The 17524-nt window shown below is 45.7% G+C and overlaps 1 protein-coding gene across 1 annotated transcript; it reads right to left on the bottom strand.

Moving 5' to 3' along the window:
• Positions 1 to 2168: 2168 nt before the first annotated feature.
• RDH8 (retinol dehydrogenase 8) lies at positions 2169 to 17524 on the bottom strand. Its single transcript, XM_037817923.1, has 8 exons — positions 17422 to 17524; positions 14875 to 15036; positions 14058 to 14237; positions 13071 to 13164; positions 12632 to 12815; positions 12341 to 12526; positions 7192 to 7284; positions 2169 to 2342 (listed from the first exon to the last, which is right to left on the bottom strand). Exons 1-8 carry the CDS (start codon positions 17522 to 17524, stop codon positions 2169 to 2171), a joined length of 1176 nt encoding a protein of 391 aa, XP_037673851.1.

The raw sequence follows: 17524 nt of genomic DNA, 5'->3' as shown, positions 1-17524 counted from the left end.
GGTGACCAAAGCAGGCAAAATTCCTGCCCGTGTGGAGTGGACATTTACTGAGAACTTACTGCGGGTCTAATGTGTACTCTCTCCTAAAAGTTCCCAGCCTCCCCTGAATTGGGGCACACCGTGTCCCCACTTTCCAGATTCCATCTTCATAGAGGGCTGGAAAACCAAGCATGCTGGGGCTGACCGTGGGGCTTGGGGTGGATGGAATTGCACTGGTCCAGCCTTTGTATCCTCACATGTCTCACAACAACCCTGAAGTGAGAATTGCCAGCCCATTGTACAGACAAGGAAACTGAGATCCACTGGGGTGAGCAACTTGCCCCAAGTCAGGGGATTTAAATCTATGGCAAACCATCAAAGAATCAATAGAACCAAATGAAGACCTGGCTCAGGGCAGCAGAGCAGACCTAATTTGGAAGGTTCTAGCACACTGGTGTCACAACTCCCAGGGAATCCCCATTGGTTCTGTGCAGTTCTCCCTCTCATTGGGCATCCACATCCCCTTTCTCTCCAGGCTAACCTCTCCCCACCTCCCACTCCACTCCCTGAATCATTGTCCCCCTTTCTGAGTAAGTGCATCTGAGACTTTCTGAAGCATGTTGAGCCCTGTGACACCCTTGAGTTTCTGTTTTGACTTTAGGGTGGTCTCTTGGGTACCAGCAAGAAGCAGAGGAGATGGGAAACACACTGAAAACAATTGAGGGGAATCTTTTTGGTTATGGCTTTGCCATCCAAGGAACAGATGGATAAAGGCATATGTGAGTGCAGTGAATGAAATGAAAGCAGAAGCACCCATTTCACACATTCTTCTCCCCTACCCCCACCCCAGGTCCCCCAAAAGAAGAATGAGAAGTATTTATTCAACAATTGGCTGTTCATTCAGCACCTCGTACAGCCCTAGTCTTGTAGCAAGCTCCTGATTCACAGCAGTGAACAGGACCAAAATCCCTGTCTGGTGGGCTGGATGTTCATTGAGCTCTCACTGCAGCCAGCTTCACCTGGATTGTCTTTTTAAATCCTTTCAGCTGCCTGATGAATTAAGAGATCATCATTGTGTTCTCACAAACATTGGGGACTGAGGGCTTGATATGCTGAGCCCTCTGTCTTGGGGCTGGCCCCTATGAAGCTTGTTGCTGCAAAGGAGAGGCTAAACCTGCTTATAGCTGTGCTTAAGAGTCTCCCCCTGAGAGCCTCTTTGTTGCTCAGATATGGCCTCTCTCTCTAACTAAGCCATCTCAGTGGGTGATCTCATTGCCCTCTCCCCTACGTGGGACCTGACTCCCAGGGGTGTAAATCTCCCTGGCAATGCAGGATATGACTCCGGGGGATGAATCTGGACCCAACATCATGGGATTGAGAACATCTTCTTGACCAAAAAGGGGATGCAAGACGAAATGAAATAAAGTTTCAGTGGCTGAGAGATTCCAAATGGAGTCAAGAGGTCACTCTGGTGGATGTTCTTATGCACTATATAGATAATGCTTTTTAGGTTTTAATGCATTGGGATAGCTAGAAGTAAATACTTGAAACTACTGAACTCCAACCCAGTAGCCTGGACTCCTGAGGACGATTGTATAACAATGTAGATTACAAGGGGTGACAGTGTGATTGTGAAAATCCTGTGGATCACACTCCCTTTATCCAGTGTTTGGATGGATGAGTAGAAAAATGGGGACAAAAACTAAATGAAAAATAGGGTGGGATGAGGGGGTTGGGTGTCCTTTTTTACTTTTATTTTTTATTCTTATTCTGATTCTTTGTGGTGTAAGGAAAATGTTCAAAAATAGATTGGGGTGATGAATGCACAACTATACAATAGTACTGTAAACAGTTGATTGTACACCATGGATGATTGCATGGTATGTGAATGTATCTCAATAAAACTGAATTTAAAAAAAAAGAGAGAGACCATCATTGGCTTCATTTTGCAGTTGAAAAAATGGAGGCATGAAAGCTAAAGTACTCTGCAAAAAACCTAAAGTATCATGCTGCTGGGAAACTGAGGCACAGAGAGGTTCAGTGACTTGCCCAGGGTCACACAGCAAGCTAAAGGATGGAGCTGGGCTGAGCAACCCCAGTGTGAGAGGGAGCCCAAGGAAGGTAGCGAAGGGAAGTAGCTGTCCGGCTCCACCCACGTGGGTGGCCGGGCACGGACCCGCTGGTAAAGGTCAAGTCCAGCCTCTCGCACTTGGCCGCGAGAGGGCGCCGGCGAGCCTCTGGGCGGCCGGGAAGATGCTCGCAGGCTCCCCCGTGCGGAAGGAACGCCGGTGGCCCCGGGAGGGCACGTTGGCCGCCAGCCCAGAGCAGCTGCTGGGTAGCTCAGATTCTGCCTCTCCCCCTTTCTGGATCCAGCACCGAGGAGGCCGGAAGCAACGGCCTTGCAGGGATGTGTGGCCTCTGTTTCGCCCCCTCCCCAAGAGCTTTTCAATGCTCTTTAATTTTTATAATTGCAATTGTAGGTTTACGGACAAATCATGCAGAAAGTACAGAGTTCCCAAATTCTCTTCCCACCACAAACACCGAGTCTTTCCTGTTAGTAACATTGTGCATTAGTGTGATATCTTTGTTGCAATCGATGAAACAATATTATTATAATTATGCTATTAACTATAGTCCTTAGTTTACATTAGGGTTGAACTCTTTGTGTTGTAGCATTCTATTCTGGTAACATATATACAACCTGATTTCAACATTGTAGCCACTTTCAAGTATAAAATTCACTGAATACATTCACAGTGTTGTGCTACCTTCACCACCACCCCTTACCAAAACGTGTCCATCATCCCAAACAGAAACTCTGTATCCAATTAAGCATTATCTCCCCATTCCCAACCCTGCCTTGGTAACCTGCATTCCAATTTCTGACTCTGTGACTTTGCGTATTCTAATTATTTCATGTACAGTGAGATCAAGCAATATTTGTCCTTTAGGGTCTGGCTTATTTCACTTGCTGTGAAGTCTTCAAGGTTCAACCATGTTGTAGCATGTATCAGAACTTCATTTCTTTTTTCTGGCTGATATTTCATTGTGTGGATAGACAACATTTTGTTTATCCATTGTTCTCTTGATGGGCCCTTGTGTTGCCTTCACCTTTTGGCAATTGTGAATAAAGCCTCGACAGACAACCACTTGCAAATCCCCAAGTGCTTTGAGTCCAAGGCTTCTGAAGGAAAAGTCCATCAGGATCCAGGAAGCCAAGGAATAATACCAATATCAACCAAAAACTAAAGGTTGTCATTTGTTAAGCACCTACTAAGCACCAGATGAGGAAACTGGGGCTTAGAGAGGTGATGTTTCTTGCCCAGGAAGGAGGTGTCAGGAGCTCTTAATGTCTTCTCAGCTTGGACTGTGTCACCACGATGCACCCAGCTAGGTCACTCCCAGTTTTAGCCCAGCCGTCTTGGCCCCGGTGGGCTTCTGATCACCCCACTTGTTTCCCAAGGCTTCATGAATTGGGCTTGCTTCCTGTTCCAGTTTGCTAAGGCTGCTGTTATGCAAAATACCAGAAATGGATTGACTTTTATAAAGGGGCTTTATTAGTGCACCAGTTTGTATATATTATGTCCCCTAGAAAAAGCCATGTTCTTTGATGTAATCTTGTGGGGACAGATGTATTAGAGTTGATTAAGTTGGAATGTTTGGATTAGGCTGTTTCCATGGAGATGTGACCCACCCAACTGTGGGTGATAGGTCTGATTAGATAATTTCCATGGAGGTGTGGCCCCACCTATTCAGCGTGGGCCTTGATTAGTTTACTGGAGCCATATATAAGAGCTCATTGCTTCAGCCAAGATAGACATTTTGAAGATTGCTGTTGAAAACTTACACTGACATTTTGGAGAATGCCATTTTGAAACACAATCTGGAAGCAAGAATACGCCAGCCACGTGCCTTCCCACCTAACAGAGGTTTTCTGGATGCCATTGGCCATCTTTCAGTGAAAGTACCCTATGGTTGACGCCTTACCTTGGAACTTTATGGCCTTAAGACTATAACTGTGTAACCAACTAAACCCCCTTTATAAAAGCCAATCCATTTTTGGTGTTTTGCATTCTGGCAGCATTAGCAAACTAGAACAATTAGGTTACAAATTTACAGTTCTAAGGCTATAAAAGTTTCCAAACTAAGACATCAACAAGAGGATACCTTTACTGAAGAAAGGCCAATGGCATCCAGAACACTTCTGTCAGCTGGGAAGGCACGTGGCTGCCATCTACCGATCCTTTGCTCCTGGGTTTTGGTTTCGAAATGGCTTTCTCCAAAATGTCTCTAGGCTTCTGTTTCTCTTAGCTTCTCTCTCTCAGCTTCTGTTCATCCTTGCTTGATCTCCCAGGGCATTTCTCTTTAAACATCTGGGGGTCTCCTCTTAGCTTCTCTGGGGCAAACTCTGGGCTACAACTCTTGGCTTAGCATCTCCAAAGTTCTCTCTATCTGCATCTCTAAGTGTCTGAGCCTGTGTTGGCCCCTGAGCTCTCTTAAGGACTCCAGTAAACTAATCAAGACCCACCTTGAAAGGGCGGGGTCACATCTCCATGGAAATAATCAAATCAAAAGGTCTCACCTACCGTTGAGTCACATCTTCATGGAAACAACCTAATCAAAAGATCCCACCCATAATATGTCTACCCCTACAAGATTGCATTAAAGAACATGGCTTTTGTGGGGGACATAATAGATTCAAACCAGCACACTTCCCAACCCTTGAGAAAATCTCATGCCTCCTCTCCTGGTCCAAGGAGGGCTCAGTTGGCAAAAATTTTCAGGAGAAGCCTGTTGCTAAGGGGGAGAAAGAACCAGAATAATTCAGCAGCCACATTTGGGGTTGAGCACCTAGTATTAACAGGTCTAGAAGCACCATGAAAATAGAGTGATGTCTGCTCCTGCAGAGCTCACATCCTGGCTGGGGAGACCTAGCCACAGATGAGCAGCTGTGGGAGCCCAAGGAGCCCACCTTCCCCACTCAGCCCAGGGAATCAGGGAAAGCTTCCCAGAGGAAGTGGCATGTAGGCTGAGACCTGAAAGATAAGTAAGAATAAATCAGGTGATGGGTTAGAGGTGGGAGAGGGTAGATGGTTTTCATTCGGATGGAAGGAAAAACCTGTACAAAGACCCAGAGGAAACATGGAGCATGGAGATCTGGGAACCAGTAAAAGCCTTTAAATCTAGGTCAAGGAGATAGTTTCTTTCTGGTGCATTGGTTCACCCACCCAGTCCTTCAATTGTCAGATACTTATTGAGTACTTATTGTGTACCACAAACCGTTGCAGGTATTGGGGTTTCAGCTATGGGCAAATGGACATCCATCCCCTCCCCAGGGAGCTAAATTCTAGTAGATGGAGATGGGCAGGAAACAATTAAGTGTTGCATATGTCAGGTGCTGAGAAATGAAGCAGATTAGGGGGAAAGAGAGACAGGGTGTTATGTTGTGGTGATCAGATGGGGCTTCTCTGAGGACGTAACACAAGCAGAGACCTAAAGGAGGTGAGTGAGGGAGTGAGCCAGGTGGATGTCTGGGGAAGAGAGATCTAGGTAGAGGAGGGATCAGCAGGTGCAAAGGCCCTGAGGTGTGTAGAGTGTTTTAGAAACAGCAAGGGAGTCAATGTTGCTGGAATGGAGTAGGTGATGGGGAGAGGGTAAGAGATGATTTGAGACAAATATTCAGGGGTCAGATCATGTAGGGGGTCTTGTGGATGTGGATTTCAACCTAAGTATGATGGGAAATCACTGGAGGATTTTGAGCAGAGGAAGGACATTACATGACTTCTGTTTTAACAGAATCAGTGGGGGTATCCTTTCTTACTTGAAATCCAAAAGTTAAAGAAAAAAGGATAATTCCACAATATAAAAATAAGGCCCAAAGTCACCATAGAAAAATCACAAAGGAAAAAAAACTGGGGAAAAGAGTTTACATTTCACATCACAGACTCTCTATTATCCTTAATACATAAAGAGCTTCTAGGAATAAATAATACAAATACCAGCAGTCTAATAGAAAAGAAGAGGGGAAAGGTGTGATCTGAATGTCCACAAAATATGAAACACAAAATGTTCTTTAATATATGAAAAGGCATTCAGCTTTACTCAGTAAAAGAAATGCTAGCTGAAATGACACCAAGTTACCAGTTTTTACTCAGTAGATTGGCAAAAAATCAGAAGACTGTATAGTGAAGCTGTGGGGAAGCAAGCCTCCTCACATAGGGCCATTGGTCCAACCTAACAGATATGAATGTGGTAATGTTCATAAAGATTAAAATGCCTAGAGTCTTCGGACAAGCTGTCCCACTCCAGATACGCTTGCACATGTGTGAAATGACCTGTGCATACAAGTTTATTCATTGCAGCCATTTAAATAATAGCAAAAGATTGGAGAGAGTCCAAATATTCATCAGTAAGGGACCAGTTACATAAATTACACAAGGGGATACATTTGCAGCTCTGCAAAAGAATGAGGGCGTCTGCTTGGACTGATATGGAAAAACTTCCAAGATATACTACTCGGGGTAAGAACCAAAGTTCACATCTATGTGAACATACTATGCTGCTTTTTGTGAAAAAGTTTTTTTAAAAAAGAATATGTAGTCAGTTTGTTTTTTTCTTGTATGATCAGAAGATCTGGGAAGATAATCAATTTATAACAGGCAAGGGGCAGAGAAGCAGTATTTGGGCAGTTGAGGGACAGGGACGTATGGGGGGACAATTGTTTCTTAAATATCCTTTTTTTTTTTTTTTTTTTTTTGAGTTTTTGAACATCGTGACCATAGTGCCCATTCGAAAGATGTTTTTTAAGGTCCTCTTGGCTGGAGGGGCAAACTCAGAAGGTGGGAGATGGGGACAGGGAGAAGGAAGGTGTAACAATGCAGGGGAGACATGATGATGTGCCAGAGTGGGGGCTTAGCAGCTATTATTTTGCAGATCCAGTGGACAGGATCTGTCTGAGGTGTGTGTGAGAGAGAAACTCTAGAGATGGCTTCCAGAGTTTTGACCTGGGCAACTCCAAGGAGAGACTTCTTGCTGAGGGTGTAGCAGTTAAGAGCCAAGGGTTAGCATGATTTCAACACCTTTTGAATATTGGCCAATTTCTGTTGGTTGGCAATGACATCCAGCTAAAATTTAAGAACAGCCTATTTTTTTTTTTCCTCTCTGTGTTTGTTTTCATAGTTGCCATCTGGATTGGTGATGGTTCTTCCTTACGTGCAGCCGAAACTCACTCAGGATGATTTTAGCAGCAAAGGAATTTGTCAGATGGATATTGGGGCTCATGGAATCATCAGCCTTGGAAAACACCTAAGAACAAAGAGGGCTACAGGGTAGGGGATAAGGCCACGGCCTCATGAAACAAGCTGGCAACTCCAGTTTCTGACCTCAACAACTCAACTCTCCTATCCCTGAAGCCACCACTTTCTTCTTGACCCCCTCTTTCTTTGGGTGGCCAGCTCGCCGTTCTAAATCCTGTGCATCTGCTTAGTGGAGTCTAGGTCACGACTCACCCTCTAGTTGCAAGAGAAGTTGCCAAAAAGTCTGGCATTTACTCCCACCCAGAGCCTGTAGGTAAGGGGTTTGGAATGCTGTACATTCCACCTGCAAATAAGTATCAAGTACCACTCCTGTTTATGGCAACGGATGGTGGCTTTTCCTTCTTGGCAAGGAAATACAATTTTCTTTTGCAATAATTGACTTCAGGGAGTTAAGAAAAAAAAAAGCAAGTAAAATTCAGAACAGAGGAGACCTTTGGGGTGAGGCAGACAGCGAATGAAGAAACCACAGGTTGATGTGGTATCGGAAAGTTCCAGCTTCAAGGGGTTCATTTTCATCCTCTGCTTTATAACTTTTATATACTGCACCAGCCAGGGTCCTGGGTGAAAATGGATGGCACACCCAAAGTGTGTAACTTGGGGATTGCTGAGTGTATCATTATTGTAAAGATGGGGGTGGGTGGGGTGGCATTCCCATTTTTAGACCCAAAAGGCAATGGGAGGGAGTGATTCTCAGAAATTAGAAGTAGGGACTTAGATGGAAATATGCTGCTAACCCTCAGTGGCCCTACATGGGGGGAGCTTGGGGGATGTTTAGTTGTGGTTCTCCAACAAATAGAACCGATAGGAGATAGAACTGATGAGAATTGGCTCATGCAACTGTGGGGATTGACAAGTCCAAATTCTGTAGGGCAGACTGCAAGCTGGAAACCCCAGTGATGGTGATGCTGTATTCCCCAGGAGAAGTTGGCTGGGTGAAGAAAAGCAGTTCTTCTTTCTCATTGCCAAAATCCCCAGTTCTTGCTTTAAGACCTCCAGCTGATTGGATAAGGAGACTTCCTTCATAGCTGAGGGCAAACTCCTTTGTTGGTTGTAGATGCAATCAGCCATCAATGAAATCGGTTGATCAAGAATGTGAATCCATCTATGAAATACCTTCACAGTAAGTATCAGGCCAGTGTTTCCTTGACAAACAATGGGACACCATAACCTAGCCAAGTTGACACATGAAATTAACTAATATGAGGGATAAATACCATGATCTTGCTTCATCCAGCCTCTGATCCCCTGCCAGGGCCTCTCAGAACCTAAAATAACCACAAGCCAAAGAGCGAGGAAGTCCGGTGATGAAATCCAGGAGGTGAATCTCCTGGGGCCAAACATGTGTGCTTGGTCTATTCTTTTTTTTTAATTAATTAATTATGTATCGAGCTATAATTCACATACCATAAAATTCAACACTTTAAAGTGTACAATTCAGTGTGTATCTGTATGTGTGTTTTAGTATATTCCAAAGGTTGTACAACCATCTCCACCATCTAATTTCATATATTCTTTTGCAGGTATCCAGTATTACATCAAAAATCCAATAGGGAACTGTCAAATTGTAACTCAGTAGCCTTGATTCTTGAAGACGATTTTGTAACTATGTAGCTTACATGGGGTGGTGGTGTGATTGTGAAAACCTTGTGGATCACGCTCCCTTTATCCAGTGTATGGATGGATGAGTAGAAAAATGGGGACTAAAACTAAATGAAAAATAGGGTGGGATGGGGGTGATGGAATGATTTGGGTGTTTTTTTTTACTTATATTTTTTATTCTTATTTTTATTCTTTCTGGTGTAAGGAAAATGTTCAAAAATTGGGGTGATGAATGCTCAACTATATGATGGTACTGTGAACAGTTGATTGTACACCATGGGTGATTGTATGGTATGTGACTATATCTCAATAAAACTGAATTTAAAAAAAAAAGTGGTGGCTGCAGCCACTGTGGAAGACAGTTTGGCGGTTCCTCAGGAAGCTAAGTATAGAATTGCCATATGATCCAGCAATCCCTCTGCTAGTTATATACTCAGAAGAACTGAAAGCAGGGATGCAAATAGACATTTGCACACCAATGTTCATAGAGCCATTATTCACAATTGCCAAGAGATGGAAGCAACCCAACTGATGAATGGATATACAAAACGTGGTATGTACGTACAATAGAAATATTATTCAGCAGTGAGAAGGAATGAAGTCCTGAAGCATGTGACAACATGGATGAACCTTGAGGACATTATGTTGAATGAAATAAGTCAGAAGCAAAAGGACAAATATTGTCTGATCTCATTAATATGAACTAATTATAATAAGTAAACTCCCAGAGTTAAAATCTAGAATGTAGGTTGCCAGGAGGTAGAATGAGGGTAGAGCATGGGGAGCGGGTACTTAATGTGTGCAGAAGTTTTAATTAGGTTGAATTTAAATGTTTGGAAATGGGTAGAGGTGGAAGTAGCACATTATGGTGAGTGTAATTAACAGCACTGAGTTATGTGCATGACTGTGGTTGAAAGGGGAAAGTTTGGAGTAGTGTATGCCACTCAAAGGAAAGCTGGAAGATAAAACATGGGACTGTGAAACAATAAACCCTGTGTTGGATGATCACTGAACAAATATAAGAATGTTCTTTCATGAACTAGAACAAATGTACATTACTATTTCAAGGAGTTCATAATAGAGTGGTATATGGGGGAAATGCACCTATTGCAAACTATGGGCTATAGTTAACAGGAATATCTTAATATTCTTTCATCAACAATAAAAAATGTACCACACCAATGCTCAGGGTCAATAATGGTGGGGGTGGGGGTGGAGATAATGGGTATGAGATTTTTTTCTCTTGGAGTAGTGAAAACGTTCTAAAATTGATTGTGATGATGATTGCACAACTATGTGATGATACTGTCAACCATGGATCATACACTTTAGATGGGTTGTATGATATGTGAATATATTTCAATAAAATGGCTAAAAAAAACACTGGTGGCTGAATATCAACTGCAACAAACACTTCAAACAGAACAGAACAGGGGAGAGAGTTTTTCCTATTGCTTCAGATCAGTTACCACGAGTCCTGTACAAGGGGGGAAACTGAGGCTCAGCCAGGGGGGTCCCCAACCCAGTGTTGCCCAGCAAGCAAGAGGCAGAGCCAGGGTTTCAACCCAGAGTCTCTTTGCTTCCAAAAGACTCTGGAGGAGGAACCAGGAAACTTGGGGACACTGTCTTGGGGGTTCAGGTGGGTCCCCATTGCTTTAAAATTTTTTATTTAAGTATAAATATTGAGCTTTATTAAATATTTAATATAAATGATTGCTAGTGTTTACAAATGTATACTTTATGAAAAAATATAAGTACATTGTTAGTGTGTGTGACCAGGAGAGTATGGAGACCTTTTGCCCTGTCCAGCTCTGGATCTGCATTTTTGGGGGTGGGGTGGGGCTGGGGGGTGTCTGGATCATCCCTGTATTCCCAGGCCCAGCCGAATGAGGTCATACCACAATGAGACATCCTCTCATACCAATTAGAATGGCTGCCATTAAACAAACAGGAAACTACAAATGCTGGAGAGGATGTGGGGAAATTGGAACTCTTATTCATTGTAAGTGGGAACGTATACTGGTACACCCACTCTGAATGACATTCTGATGATTCCTTAGAAAACTGCATTTTGATTTATCCTTCAATCTAGCAATTTCACTTCTCAGTATATACCCAGAAGATCTGAAAGCAGTGACACGAACAGATATTTGCACACCAATGTTCATAGTGGCATTATTCACAATTGCCAACAGATGGAAACAATCCAAGTGTCCTTTAACAGATGAATGGATAAACAAAATGTGGTGTATACACACAATGGAATACTAGACAGCAGTAAGAAGGAACAAGGTCATGAAACAGATGACAACCTGGATGAACCTTGAAGACATAACGCTGAGAGAAATAAGCCAGCCACAAAAGAGAGATATTGTATCTTACCACTAATCTGAACTCCGCAAAAAATATAGAATATAGGGGACCTAGAGATAGATGCAATTAGTGAAGGGGGAATGACAATCTAATAAGAACAGATAAGCTATTGAGGGTAATCTTAATGTTATGGGAATGCTCAGGAATGACCATGGTTTGTTCATTTTCCAACATGTAGGAACATGTTGGAAGCAATGTAACTATTTTAGGTTATTTGTTTTTCTTATTCCTTTATTTTGTTTTGTTTGAAATGTTTTTTAAAATTTCTTGATAAAGTTTAAAACAGATATATAGTTATTGGGACAACTGAAAAAATGGAATATGAATGGTATGCTTTATATCAAAGTTAAATTGCTTAAGCTTGATAATTGATTTAACATGGTTGTGTAAGGGAATATCCTCGTTCTTGGGAAATGTACCTGTAAGTGTTTGGTATTAGAAGGGCATGTTGTATGCAACCTTCTCTCAATATTTAGATAATAGATAGATACATGTAGATAGATAGATAGATAGATAGATGAAAGAGACAGAAGGAAAGGAAGAAAGAAAGGAAGGAAGGAAGGAAGAAAGTTGCAAATGCTAAAGTTGGTAAATCTGGGTATCTGGGTGAGAGGACATACTGGAGTCCTATGTATTGTTTTTGTATAATTTTTGCAACTTTCCTGTAAGTTTGAAGTTATTTCAAAAATAAAGTTGTTTTTAAGCAAAAAAAAAAAAAAATGAGGTCATAAAGTTGAATGAGGCAGAGTCTCTCATCCTTCAAGGCCCTTCAGTGCCACCTCCTCCAGGAAGCCTCCCGTGCCTTCCCTGACACAGCTCTTGCTCCCTGCCTCTGGCTCCTCAGCCCAGGGTCCCAGGGTCCTTCTCTCTGTCCCATCCCCGACCAGTGTCCCAGCCTTGACTGTGCTTGGGGGCTGGGGCCTCTTTGGGGTCCCAGCTCTGCCCAGGCCCAGAAGGGGTCAGGCAGGGTTTGCTGAATGAATGGATGAATGGGTGGATGGATGGACGAACGAATGAATGAAGACTCTGCGTGGCTGGGCCAGGCGCTGTACACCTGTTCACCGAGGCCACACCTTGGCCCCGAGGCAGCAAAGCCCCAGGTAGAGGAGGCGTGGCCAGCGGAAGAGGAGGCGGTGGGCAGTTCCCACGTACAGGCGACCGGAGGCGTCGGCGGCTTTGAGCGCAGTCAGCGGGGTGTAGCGGCCGTTAGTCTGTCTGCGCAGGGGTGGTCGGGCCGAGCCAATGACCCTGACGATGGCCTGTGGAGGGGATCCCTGAGCGCTGGGATCCAGGGAGGAGGGTTCTGCGGGGAGGCGCCCCCCCATCACACACACCTGAGCCATGTCTTGGGGTCCCCCGCTCACCTGAGCCACATCCTGTGGGTTTTGCCCCAAGGACCGAAAGAGCTCCCTGGAAGCTGGGAGGTAGATATCCCTGAAGTAGCCCAGAGTCTCAGCGTCGGTGCCTGGGAACTCGGCCTCCGATACCTGCTCCAGGAGCTTCCCCTCGAAGTCTGTGGCCACTGGGCCTGGCTCCACAAGGGAGACGCTGGGGACAAGGGCAGGGACAGGGAGGCTGGTAACCCAACCCATTCGCTGCCCCACTGCTTCCATTGGTGTCCGTCTTTCCCTCTCATCCCCATTTGTTCCGTCTTAATTCCATGGCTTTTCACTGCTCTGTCTCCTCCGTTTCCCCAACCCCTCCACTGCCTTCATTTTCCCAGACATTGTTTCCCACATCCCTGCTTGCACGCCCCCCTCACTGTCACCCATTCCCCCCTCATTCCTCAAGTCCCCGCCTCACGAGATGTTGAACTGGAGCAGCTGGATGGCCAGACTCTCAAAGAATCCCTCCAGGGCAAACTTGGAGGCTGCGTAGACTTCGTTGAACACTACACCTGAGATGATGGTTAGAAGGAGGGACTTTTGAGTTCTGGTAGATGGGCTTGGAGGGCCCAGAGTGACGGGGTCTTTGGGAAACAGCACAAAGAGGATTTGGCTATCAGGATGAGGGGATATGTGAGGTCAACGTGATGGGGTGCACACGGGGTCAGGATGAGGTGGTCTTGGGAGGATCAGATGCCCCCTCCTCTCTGCAGTGCTCCACCTGGATGTTCCCCTAGTTCCCTCCATCCCCTAAAGGACATTCAGTCCTTGTTGGACAGTGAATGTGGCCCCTGAGCTCAGGAGGTGCATCTAGAAGAGGAGCCAAAGGGATGGGCCTGAGTAGGTACAATGTCTCCATGGCAGGGTGACAAATGGGAAGACTTCTTAGGAGACTATTGAACAGGGGACAGATTCTAGAAATTTTCTACGAAGAGGGGTAGGAGTCTAGAGGATTTCAAGGAGGAAACACCCAGAAGCATGGATGGCAATTAGGTGGCCTCCATAATGGGAGCATGGCGGACACCACTAATCGATTACTGCTTTATTATCTGCTAAGCCTCAGAGTCCTTCTAAATCCAGCCATCTCTGAGGCCTGGTGGGGGGCATTTGGTAGGGAGGAGTTGCAGGATAAGAAGTTCTGATGGCTCTTTTAGGTTTAAGGGATGGTTAAGGGATATTTTCAGAGGAGTCCAAAAATAGGTTGCATTGGTTCCACAACCACCTGCTCGTGCACCATGGCGGACATGGTTGCTCTATCCCAGAACTTCTTCCTTTTGAAGAAGGAATACTTCTCAACACAGCTCTTTGGGCTTATTTGGAATATGAGCTAAAACCTATTTGCCATCCTTCTAGGCTGGGGAGGATTAGACACAGGGGCTTTCCAGGGGTGGGTCCTAGGGCTCACCCTGCAGCCCCATGACACTGCTGACCACCACGATATGGCCCTGTCGCCTCCTCTTCATGCCAGGAAGCACAGCTTTGACCAGGCGGACAGCCCCAAAAAAGTTGGTGTCAAAGACGTTCTGCATGGCAGCTATGCTGAGCCCCTCCAGGGGCCCCACCAGGCCCACTCCGGCGTTATTCACTGTAGGGGGAGACTGAGGGTCACTTGAAGTCCCCCCAACCCTTCTAGGATCACTCCTCAGGGGCACTCCCCAGGTCACCCCACCACCACTCAAAGTCCAGGGCCATTTGAGGATATCCTGGGAAGGCAACATTGGAGCCTTCATAATCTTTAAACACAGTTTAGCATTTGTTATAGGGGACCCTGCACCCTGGGAGAAGGAAGGGCTGCTGAGACCAACCTCCCTTTAATCCGTGAGCAATTCAGCTCTGACCCCAAATTGCATCAAAACAGCCACACCTTCCCTAACAGACATTTAGGGACCATGAGTTGTTTCTTCATCATACTCTTTTACCCAAATGACTCATCAGAATCATTTTCCCAACCGCATATGGATCTTTCCATATGAGAGAAGTTTTATTCAATGAAATCCACCCCACCCCCAGGTCTCAATTTATTCCCAGTACTCCTAATAGGATGACAAGTGTTATGGGTTTTCGGCCAACTGGTCTACCCCTTCTGTCTAGGGCCAGAGAGCAAAGCCTGGTTGCTAGTGAAGCAAGAGGGCTGGTGGTCAGACACTGGACAGGTCTTGTGATGAGGGTCTGTATCTAGACCAGGGAGGGGGCAAGTAACCCTGGGGGCTGGTCGATCTTACCCAACACGTCCACTTTCCCTCCCTGGATGCAGCTGAGACACTGGGCCACCGACTCATCACTGCACACGTCCAGCTGGGCCACGGTGAGGGTCTTTCCCAGAGCCTCCTTGGCAGCTGCCTCCAGTGTCCCCTTCTTCTCCAGGTCTCTCATGGTGGCCACCACTGGGGACAGAAGGCAGAGCTAGAACAGGTGCTGGGCTCCTTTCCTTGTGTGTGGGTTTTGCACGTTTCTGTGATCTTGCATGTGCAGTCCCAGAAGACTGGAGACCCACAAGTTTGCACACTTACATTCATCACACATCCACAAATGCACCCTTGGGTACATATATATTCATAGGCCCCTTCATCCATCCATCTGTCCATCCGTTCAACAAATACTGAGCATCACTTAGACTAGAGCATGCCCTAGTCTAAGTGCTGAGACTGTTGTATAAAATAAGAGAGATGAAGTTTCTGCCTTCATGGAATTCATAACAAATTAAGTAAGACAATAAAATAAATATAGGACATGTGGCCATAAGAGAAAATATGCATGCACACCTACAAGCCAACATATGTGCCTACATGCACAAACAGATATGAACGCCCACATTTATATCATCAGCATAGTAAGTTCCCATTTACTGAGCACTTACATTGCGTCAGGCACTGTGCTATGCACTTTTATAATTCAGATTAATTTGATGAGCGAGCTCTCACAAAGACCCTGTAAGTGAGGTCAGCAATTTATTTCCCAAAGATGGCCACAAAAATATCACCCACTCCACATGCTCTTCTAGAACCTTGCCACTCCCCCTTCAATACATGGAGTCTCAGTCCCTTCTCTTTGAGTCTCGTGGCTAGCTGAGAACCAGTGGAAGTGTCAGTGCAGGGTCCTGCAGCTCTGCTTTGTTAGCTGAAGTCTCAGCCACCATGGAACAGCCCATCCAACCCGAGGCCACCAAACTGTGGGGAACCCCAAGCCAGCTCAGACAGAGGGACCACAGGGAGAAACTCTGAGTTTGCAAGAAGGGAGAGAGAGATGCCTACCCAGGCTCAAATGTTCCATCCATGTCTGTTCCAGCTACCATCGCTGACCCTGAGCCAGAACCGCCCAGCTGAGCCCTTCCTGAATTACCACCCACAGAGATAAACAAATTATTGTACTCGTTTTAAGCAATAAACTTCAGGGTGATTTGTCACTGAGCGGTAGTAAACCAGGACAGGCAGACAGTTATTATCCCCATTATACAGACAAACAAACTGAGTCTCAGTGAGGGGAAATTCCTTGCCTGTTTCCCCCTGGCAAGTGTTACTACTGAGATTTGAATCTGTTTTTATCACAGTGCTAAGTCTACACACTTAAACACAGTCTCACCATCTGCACATGCAGCTGCATATGTGTTTGCCTGCCCCTCCATGCATGCACCCACAATCACACGTACACACTCCTGGGGTATTTGCATAACGGGTTCTACGTAGATGATTGGGCCACGTGCAGTATATGCGGTGGTGACAAGCGTGGGACCAGGGGATGGGCTGCTTGGGTTCAAATTCCGGTTCTGCCCCTCTGCAACCGGGTGAACTTGGGCAAGTACCTTTGGCAGTCTGTGCCTCAGTTTCCTAATTTCTGAAATGGGGCAAATGATTGTGCCTACCTCATAGGAGTGATGCAAGGATTAGATGATTCAGGAGATGCAAAACACTTAGAACAGAGCTTGGCATATTGTAAGTGCTCAGTTTCATACACCCTCTGCCCACCCACAGGGACACACATGGGCGCAAAGACTTGTCTGCCCCATTGCCCACTGGCGCCTGGCTCTCATTCACTCAAAGCTCTGTGTGTCTCTAGGACAGAGGGCAGAGAGCTGGGAGAAGATGCTTGCCCATCTGGGGTGACAGCCCTCATCGCCGCAGCCTCCTCTTAAGTAATAGCCCTTTGCCCACTTCAACTCCAGCCTGCTGTGGGGCAGAGGTTCTCCTGGCTGGGGGTGGGGGCAGGGGTTTGCAGGACATAGCAATTTACTCTACAGCTGCAGGAGGGCAAAGTCTCTAGGCCTGGAGGCCTCCCTTAAACTCCCAAGGTCAGGGCCACTTAAGAGGCTTATTTTTGAGCACTAATCCAGAGAGGGGTGGAGGCTGGGGTTGATTATTCCATCTCTGGGAATGTCTAAATGAAACCTTCTAGGCTCTTCTAAAAAATATCACCCACACACCTCCTACCCCTCTCCCCCACTATTTTATTTTGCTTCTTTGCACTTATTACCACCAGTTATATTATGATTTTTTTAATCTGCTTTTGTCTGTACCCCCCACTTCCTACTACACCACTACCCAGGGTATCGATTATTTATTTTGTTCACAGCTGTGTCCCCAGTGCCTAGCACTCAGTAGGTACTCAAGAAATACTTGTTGGATAAAAGGATAACTCATTGGGGGAGGCGGGAGGGGGTCTCTGAGTGTCCTGGGTCCTTCCCAACCCCACAAATGCAGCTGGAAGGGGTGGGCTAGTGGAGACAGGGCTGGGGGGTTGGAGGGTCCCCGGAAGTCTTGAACTGGGCTCCTTACCCTGGTAGCGCTTTCGAGGGTCGTGAGCCAGCTGCACTGCGAGCTCCAGACCGATTCCCGAAGAACAGCCAGAGATGAGCACGGTGTGGGGCTCCTCGGCCAT

Source organism: Choloepus didactylus, chromosome 25 (genome assembly GCF_015220235.1).
Source record: "Choloepus didactylus isolate mChoDid1 chromosome 25, mChoDid1.pri, whole genome shotgun sequence".
NCBI classification, from domain to species: domain Eukaryota; kingdom Metazoa; phylum Chordata; class Mammalia; order Pilosa; family Megalonychidae; genus Choloepus; species Choloepus didactylus.
This window is presented reverse-complemented; position numbering and strand designations above follow the sequence as displayed.

Coding starts and splice junctions, on each gene's coding strand:
- RDH8 (XM_037817923.1), bottom strand. CDS start 17,524: ATGGCCGAGGAGCCCCACACCGTGCTCATCTCTGGCTGTTCTTCGGGA. Junction 12,816..13,070: donor CTGCTCCAGTTCAACATCTC/GTGAGGCGGGGA, acceptor CCTTGTCCCCAG/CGTCTCCCTTGTGGAGCCAG. Junction 2,343..7,191: donor TGAGTGAGTTTCGGCTGCAC/GTAAGGAAGAAC, acceptor TGCTGGATCCAG/AAAGGGGGAGAGGCAGAATC.